Raw genomic sequence first — 9646 nt, 5'->3', positions numbered from 1 at the left:
AGAATATCCTCGGTTATTTAAGATTAACAAAGAAAATCAAAACCCAATACGTTAGGGCTTAATTTTCCGCGAAAATCCCAAACTTCAAATAATGCTTTTATTCAAAAAACTTGAATCGAGATAAAATGATTTTGATATACTGACAAAACCAAATACGTTTTCCCTTTTTTAAAAATGATAAAAAGTTAATATACCCCATAAAACAAGCACTTTAACATGAGTTAAATATATATTTACAATATGTGTATATACATAAATAAGTACAACATGTAAGTAATTTTGGTAATATGTGTATGTATTTTAAAACACATACATATGGGTATACATAAAATGAAACACAGTAAAAACTTATAATAACTTCTAGGAAAATGTATACGTTTATTTTACAAAAATAGTACATGTGAAAATTCAGTAAAATAAAATATAAAATATGTATTTATGTATATATTTAAAATAATAGAAATGTATAAATATATATATAAAATATAAAGTATATAAAAGTTTAAAAGGAAAAAAAGAAATAAAATATATGTAAAACGATGCGAAACATATGCATGCATTTTAAAGCTCAAGAACATATATATATACTAGTAAAAAGAATAAAAAAGTTATACGTTTGTAAAAGTAAAAAAAAAATGAAACCGAAATATAAAAACGATATGTATATATGTACATGAAAATAATGAATAATATTAATAATAATAATAGGCAATAATAGTAATAATAAACAAGTAATAGTACCATAAAATAATAACGTAAAAAAATAATTAAAATAGTTTTAAAAAAATGGATTAAATTGAATAAAAGACGAAAAAGCAGGGGGCGAATTCAAAAATAAATAAAAAAGGATCAACTCGAACGCACGAGCAACAATGGGGGACTAAGAGGGAAATTAATCCCACCCTCCAAAACGCTGCGCATTGAGGGACCAAATCAAAACAAAAATAAAATATGCGGCCAATTTTTAAAAAAAAAACAGATATAATTGAAGCGCATTGCAAAAAGGGAGGACCCCAAGCGCAAATTCCCTAATTGGCGAGCAGCGGATCCTCCTCCTGCCCAAGTCACCGCATGGTCAGGCTTGGGTAAAACGGCGCCGCTTTTAATCTCCTATTTAAAGCGCTTTTTTCTAAAACCATTTGAAATGAATAAAAGAAAAAACAAAAAACTCAAAGGCCCTCTGCTAGGGTTTTCTTTCGCCCCCTTTTTGCACCGCCGCTGCAAACGGCCTCCGTCGCGTTTTCGCCGATTGGAGATACGACGTGATGAGCTCCGAAGGTAAGTTTCTTTCCTTTATTTTTTATTATTGCAATATATAAAAAAACCAAATCGGAAAAAGAAAGGAAAAAAATCTAAAAAAATCGAATGATCACCTCTTTAAAAAAACGAATAATCGATTTGCTCTTATTGATTTTTTCCCTCTGTTTTTCAGTTTTTCTTTTGATTTCTCCCTTCAATCCCCATTTACAGATTGAAATCGGCCTTATATAGCCGAGTAAACCCCACAAAAAATGATGAAAGAATTATTTTTTCCTTATTTACTGCGTTTACTCTCGTTAAGTCTGCTTTTGCCGCAGGTATGAAGGTTGTTGAGGGATGCCGCGCACGTGGAGGCGCAACTCTCGCGGAGGAGGCCTCTAGCTCCGAGTTGTGCGCCGATTGGGACTGTTGGAGGCGGGGGCTGCTGCTAGGATTTCTCAACCCTTCCCTTTTCCATTAGTTTCGGGCCTGGATTAGGAATTAGCTATTGGGCTTGTTGGGCTGTCATTATTTTGGGCCTGTAATTAGGTTTAATTTTTTTTTGGCCCGGGCATATTTGGGCTTGTACAAGGAGGATTGTTTATCTTATACATCCAAGTTACTAGGTGAAGATTATCTCTTATATGAGAACAATTCGAGAATAATTGGCTGAATGAATTAACTTATTGCATTTTTTCAATCGTTAAAAGAGGTGGATAGATTTGTGGGGAAATACCATTTTGATAGATATTTCTTTATAAAGAGTGCTTATGAGCATATTTGGACACAAAATGCATAGTCTAACAATCCATTCCTATAGTTTTAATTGGGAATTGTAACACCCCAAACTCGGCCTAGATGTCATGGCCAAATCTAGAGAGTTACAATAATCATTTTCGAAAAGTTCAACTTAGATTATTTGAATGTCAAACAATCTAAAACAATTTAAACAGTTATACCAAACCACAAAAATCTAAACTTTTAAACAACAATCCAAATGAGTATATGATAGTATAAGTTCAGATAAAATAGTAAAATAATCAAGATGGAGATGACCGAGCTCCTGCTACGCTGACCCGCCTAAGTCTGTGGGTTACCTGAAATTCAAACAAATAGACAAAATGAGTTTACAAACTCAGTGTGTGTAACTTATGTATTCAATTATCTGAATAATGTCAAACATATCTTTGACTTAATTTATTAAGATAGTTCTCAGAATCGGATACAGAGTTAGAAACTGAGTATTTTAGGTACAATACAGATCTTATTAGATACAGATGCAAAACTTATCAGACACAAATACAGATTCCTACCCCCATCCATTACACACTATCTCCGTCAATCCCTACACACCGTGTGGCGTCGACAGCCATGGATTCCAGCTTTCGTTGTTAGCAAAAAGTTCAGGTTTTTGCTACACACCTGACATAGTGTCGACATAGAAGCAACCAAGATGAATCTAGAACCTAAAAACAACAATCCAGTGACCAATTAAACAATTATTCTCAATCGAATAGCTAGAATTAGCATGCAAAACCAAAGATACGTCAAAAAGCTTTGACACAAAAACCCAACTCAAAAAATTCAACCATTTACCCATCCACGTTACAGGAATTCACGAACCTAAAACGTTAAGGGATTGTTATTCTCAAGATCTTCACCTAAAATAGAACCAATTGAACACTCAAAAAGATAAATTGAACAAAACAAGCGGAAAAACCCAATTTGACAAATAACAAAAAATAGCAACACTTAACATAATTTCGACAACCAAAAGTTACGCTGATAACTTTTCAGTCAAACACAACAAGTACGCAACTTCCTTGATAGAACAACAACAAAATTAATGAAAGGAAATAAAAGAAAAAGATGAACAAAGCATGATAGAAGGATGGAAGAGAAAGAAAAAATAAAAGAAAAAAGAGGGAACGACGGGAAAACAATTTAGTTAATTTAAAAAATAATCAAATTTTATGGAATAACACAAAATTATACTTAAACATTGATTACACAGAAACTCGAACACAAAACCAAAGGGTATACAAAAGCTTAACCATTGAACCAACAGACTCATTCTTGACACAAAATCACACATAATTAAACTTAATTTGACAGTTTAGGGATAAAGATTTAGACCAACAAATAGCAAAATTTTCTAGAAATGGGACTTGAACTCCAAATCTCAACACATAGTTAAGGCTCTAAACCACTAAAGCATATCCTTAGTCATTGATAGAATCTAACAAGTAAAGGTTAATTTTTTGGGGTGTTACAGTAATCCTTATGGAGAATTAAAGTTCCATTCAAGATAATTTTATTCCTTTGGAAACTATGAAATTAACTTTTTTCCATTAAAGTTGAGCTTTGGAAAAGAGGCATGTCAATTGGAGACACTTGTTTAATTAGTAGATTACATAATAAATTTTGGGACCAATTGTTTCACACTAGTACCTTTTCTTGAGTTAGGGGTGTAAAAGACACAGTGGTCTTCGTAAGCATTTCTATTTTGACTAAAAAATGAACTCAATTTGATAATTATCAAGTCGAGCTCGAGCTCGAGCAACTTGAGCTATCAATCGAGCCAAATTTGAGTTTAGTAGTGCTTGAATCGAACGGCTGGCAAGCCTTATCAAGCTTTTAATATTTTTAAATAATTAAATTATGATATTAGCATTAATATATATTGTTATACCTAAGCTTAATCATTGGGCTGGGCTTGAGCTTGAGCAGAAAAATTGGTAAACGAGTTTAATCAAATTCGAGCTCAAGCCCAATTATATCTAGAGCAAAGCTCGAGCTTAAACATAGATGCTCGATTAAGCTCGAGTCGAGTCTCGAGCTCAAAATTTGAAGTTGAACTCAAGCTCGAGCTTGGCAATATACAAGCTCGAGCTTGACAATATTGAAGCTTGGCTTCGCTCGATTGCAACTCTAGTTGGGTTGTTTGGATCGAGTGCTTAGCTACAAATATAGTGGAAGCTTATAATAAACTATTCGACCAACATATACTACGTCAACATGGATATGCAGATCAACCCAATGCTTCCATCTTGATAATTGCACTACTCCCCAAGTTGATGAATGTTAGCGTTAGGGATTGTATTTAATTGGCAATCTGATCTTCTTTGTGGTGCAACATTAGAAAAATATTAAATGATTGCAACATCTCTTTTCAGCCAACGACTACCTCACCCTTTACACAATTTAGCTATTCAGATAGCAAAAAAAAAAAAAAAAGTTGTTATGCTTAGTCTAGGTGGCATACTTACCATCTCTCTGTTATTTTGGTCGTAACATTAAAATATTTACAAAATTTATAAGAAAAAAATATATAGCACATTATTACAATTCTTAGTTAACAATTTACACTACTTAAATACCAAACACTCTAACATGGTAATTATATAATTGCTACATACCATTTATGTATTATAATGTTTTTTGCCTTTTTAATTTTCTAAAATAACTTTTTTGAAAAAATAAATACATATTTTTGTTTTTATATACTTTATTACCATTAATAACTAAAATTGCCTTGTCGTCATTGCATGTATGGTATGTATGAACACTTGCCTTTTATATACCTATGTATGCGTTATTTTTATCTAGCATTACCATTTATAGATTAATATACAACATATTTATGATCCTTTTAAAATAAGGATAAAATATACTATTAGTCCCTACTTCTACCGAATTAAAGATTTAGCCTCATACTTTAAAAGCTAAAATTCAATCATTTTACTTTTCAATTTAAAACTCCTAGTCTCATCATTATCATGGTTGGTAGTTTGGTTGAAATTTATCAACTTAACATGACTATTTTTCGTCAATCATATAACACTTCATATGATGACAACTTAATCAACTTGTCAAATTGATAAATTTTGATTGAAAATACTTACGATTTTAATTATTGGACTAATATTTTCAAATAAAAGTTGGAGGACTTAATTTTTACTATAAGTACAGACTAAGTATCGATTTTTTTGTACAAGGACTAGCACCATATCTTTTATGTTATGTTATTTGGATAAATACATGACGAAAGTCATTTTATCATTTTATAACTAACCTAATTATTCGATATAATAAGATTTGTATAAATACGTAATAATTTTTTGTAAAACATATGACGTCACTTTATGACTAAATAAAATATATATCTACATGAAACTTTAATCATGGAAAAAATAAAAAAATAAAAACCCAACACATCCGATTGAATTCTTTGTAATGCATTACAATGATATCTTCTATATACTAAAATTATTGGGTATTATTTTCACTTAAGATGTGAACATTTTCACTCCCTTCACCTCTATATAAAGCATTCGATTTCTGTTGGGAAAGAAATCCATAAGAAAAAGAAAAAGAAAAAGCCATTCCAATATCCCCCTTTGCTTTGAGAGCCATGACAAGGAAGAAGGTTAAGCTTGCTTATATCACCGATGATTCAGCAAGGAAAGCCACCTACAAGAAAAGAACGAAGGGTTTGATGAAAAAACTAAGAGAGTTGAGTACCCTTTGTGATATCGACGCTTGTTCTATCATGTACAGTCCTTATGAGTCCCAACTTGAGGTTTGGCCTTCCCCCATGGGAGTCCAACAGGTGCTTTCCAAGCTCGAGACAATCCCCGAGATGGAGAAAAGTAAGAATATGTTGAACCAGGAGAGTTTCCTCTCCCAAAAGACCACCAAAGCATCTGAGCAGCTAAAGAAGCATTGCAAGGAAAACTGGGAAAAGGAGATGACCCAGGTCATGTTCAATACGATTTGTGGCAAAGGGGTCATCCATGGTTTGAACTTTGAGGCCTTGAGTGAAATCAACTTGTTGCTCGATAAAAAAATGAGTGATATTGACAAGAGGATTGATGCACTTGCTAGGACACCCCTAAATCCTCAATGGGTGTCATCATCATCGTCCTCGTCCCTGGTTGCAGTGCCACCGATGATGATGGTAGCTCCCGAAACGATGCCGAGGACAGGTACGGAAGATATTGTGCAAGAAGATGTGAACGAAATGGATCCAATACAAAGGCAACAATGGATCATGGAACTGATGAGCAACAACAACTCTCAAACTCATGTGGGAGGCAATGGGATGATGTTCCAATTTGGTGACAACATCAACCCCAACAATGGCCTTTAGTCAAATGTTGTTTTCCCATGGGGAAAATGAGAGTTCATTCGATTTATCTATTTGCTTCTATTATGGCCTTTGATCGAAAGGTATTTTATCATTTTATGTTAGGATGGTGTTGGGTTTGTTGAACTTTGCTTACAGATCAGAATTTTTTCCTTTAACTAATGCATCATTTTAGTTTTTAGGATTAAAAAATTATGTTTATTATTTAAATTTAGAGTTTTTATGTTATTCTCATAATTTGGAGTTTTTATTTTATCTTTTAAATTTTTTATGCTTCAATCTTAATTACTTTAATGAAGCAATATTTAATATCATAAGTTAGATTAGATCTTAATGAAGCTATCTTGAATGCATGCTATAAAGCAATATAGGAAGATGCTTTATTATTTGTGAGACAAGTCAGTGAAGGGATTAAAACTGATGAGAGATAATTAGGGAATGGTAAAACTAGATTTGTTGCGACTTTTTATCTAATTCTATGGAATCAAAACTATATGTTTGACGTGTGTTTGGTTGGCATTCATATTATTTTTCTATTCAACATAATATAAATTTATATAAATTGGTATTACTACATTTTAGTAATTCATGTTTGGTTGGCATTCGTAGGTTGATAAATATATACCGACAACTTGTATAAATATTTAAAATATGATAAAATGCTTTTGTTTTAAATAGGTTAATTTGGATTGATTAATTTTTTTTCATTTAGTTTTCAGAGTTATGGTTGGACTATTTTTAATTTACATAATTAGGGTTAGTTTTTGAGCCATTTCAAGTTCAGGTCATTTTAGGTTAAGGTTGGAAGAGTTCGCATTGTTGACCTTCTATTGTCAAATCAAGTTATGTTCTATTTGGATTCAAATTAACCGGGTTGGAGTTTCAAGTTCATATTAGAATTTATAAGCCTGTATAAAATTATATGAATATATAAATAATTTAAAACAATATAATAATCTAGGATAAATTAAAAAATTATAACACCCTCAACCCGGCCTAGACGTCATGACCAAATCTAGAGAATTACAATAACCATTTTCAAAAAGTTCAACTTAGATTTTTTGAATGTTAAACAGTCTAAAACAATTTAAACAATTATTCCAAACCACAAAAATCAAAACTTTTAAACAACAATCTAAAGGAGTATACGATAGTATAAGTTAAGGTAAAATAGTAAAATAATCAAAATGGATATGGCCAAGCTCCTGCTACTCCGACCCGCTTAAGTCTGCAGGTTACCTGAAATTCAAAAAAAAAGACAAAATGAGTTTACAAACTCAGTGTGTAACTTATGTATTTGATTATCTGAATAATATCAAACATATCTTCGACTTAATTTATTCAGACAGTTCTCAGAATCGGATACAGAGTTAGAAACAAAGTATTTTAGGTACAATACAGATCTTATCAGATATAGATGCAAAACTTACCAAATACAAATGCATATTTCTACCCCCATTCGCTACCACCATCTCCATCCATCCCTACACACCGCATGGTGACTGTATGTCACATTTCAGATTAATTGCAGTCTAACTGCAAGATCAAAATGTGATAAATCGCCAAAATCATATTTATATACATGGCTTAGCCACCAGAATTGGCAAATCATTAAACTGATCACACTTTCTTCTTCACCCAAATCCCAACCCAATGCAGAAACAGAGATGCATACACAGTGATACAAATTCAAGTCATGTTTAGATATTTTGTATCATACTCGCTTAGCAAATAACATATAGAATATACATACAGATAGCAGATTTTTCATCGTCCAATCATCAAATATCAAGTTATATAGCCTAATTCAGATAATACACACCCTACAGAAGGCCTACGTTCGATTCAGACAACGTTTATGGCCCTAGGAAAAAGTCAGATACATAGCCCATATGCCCTTGTAGATTCACACGACCTACATGGCTGACCAGTGTGCCCTACACGGTAGCTCATATCAGTGCCTTACATGGCCTAGCACACGCTCGTGTGACTCAAAATAGAGATTTACATGGTCTAGCACACGCCCATGTGACTTAAAATCCAAAATGTCTCTCGCACGACCTAGACACATGCCCGTGTCTATTGCCCGCGTGACTCAAAATTAAAACAGTCTCTAACACGGTCTACCACACAGCCTGGCACACGGTTGTGTGGCATCGACAACTATTTATTCCAACTTTCGTTGTTCACAAAAAGTTTGGGTTTTTGCTACACACCTGATATGGTTTCAACATAGAAGCAACCGAGATGAATCCGGAACCTAAAAACAACAATCCAGTGATCAATTAAATAATGATCCGCATTCGAATCGCTAGAATTAGCATGCAAAACCAAAGATACGTCGAAAAGCCTCGACACAAAAACCCAACTTGAAAAATTCAACAACTTACCCACACACGCTACATTAATCCTTGGACCTAAAACGTTGGGGATTGTTCTTCTCAAGATCTTCGCCTAAAATAGAACTAATTGAACACTCAAAAAGAGAAATTGAACAAAACGAGCAAAAAAACCCAATTTGACAAATAACAAACAATAACAACAATTAATAGAATTTCGACAACAAAAAGTTACGCTAAAAACCTTTCAGTCGAACACAACTCCCTTGATAGAACAATAGCAAAATTAACGAAAGGTAATAAAACAAAAAGATGAACAGAGGAGAAGGAGAAAATGATAGGAAGCACGGTGAAGAGATGGAAGAAAAAGAAAAAAATAAAAGGAAAAAGAGGGAATGGGGGGAAAACAATTTAGTTAATTTTAAAAATAATCAAATTTTATGGATTAGCACAAAAATTATACTTCCACATTGATTACACAAAGACTCGAACAAAATACCAAAAGGTATAAAAAAGCTTAAACATTGAACTAGTAGGCTAATTCTTGACACAAAATTAAACTTAAGTTGAAAGTTCAAGGATAAAAATTTAGACCAAAAAATAGAAAATTTTTCCAAAAATAGGACTTGAATACCAAATCTCCACACACAATTAAGGCTCTAAACCACTAAAGCATATACTTAGTCATTGATAGAATCTAGCAAGCAAAGGTTAAATTTTTGGGGTGTTACAAGAATCCTTATGGAAAATTAAATTTCCATTCAAGATAATTTTATTCCTTTGGAAACTAAGCAATTAACTTTTTTCCATTAAAGTTGAGCTTTGGAAGAGAGGTATGTCAATTGAAGACACTTGTTTGATTTGCAAATAACATACTAAATTTTTGATCAATTGTTTCACACTTGTACCTTTTCTTGAG

At 32.6% G+C, this 9646-nt stretch overlaps 1 protein-coding gene and 1 long non-coding RNA gene across 2 annotated transcripts; both read left to right on the top strand.

Annotated features, from left to right (window-relative positions):
* Positions 1-1179: 1179 nt before the first annotated feature.
* On the top strand, positions 1180-1882 carry LOC128042880 (uncharacterized). The gene is made up of 2 exons (XR_008198390.1): positions 1180-1278; positions 1578-1882. It is a non-coding gene; the product is annotated as an uncharacterized LOC128042880 (long non-coding RNA).
* A 3771-nt stretch (positions 1883-5653) lies between these two features.
* Positions 5654-6391, top strand: LOC105793702 (agamous-like MADS-box protein AGL80). Its single transcript, XM_012622548.2, has one exon. It carries the CDS (start codon positions 5654-5656, stop codon positions 6389-6391), a length of 738 nt encoding a protein of 245 aa, XP_012478002.2.
* Positions 6392-9646: the final 3255 nt, after the last annotated feature.

Source organism: Gossypium raimondii, chromosome 8 (assembly GCF_025698545.1).
Source record: "Gossypium raimondii isolate GPD5lz chromosome 8, ASM2569854v1, whole genome shotgun sequence".
Classification (NCBI taxonomy): domain Eukaryota; kingdom Viridiplantae; phylum Streptophyta; class Magnoliopsida; order Malvales; family Malvaceae; genus Gossypium; species Gossypium raimondii.
The sequence above is the reverse complement of the archived record's forward strand: the minus strand, read 5'-3'. Positions and strand labels throughout refer to the sequence as shown.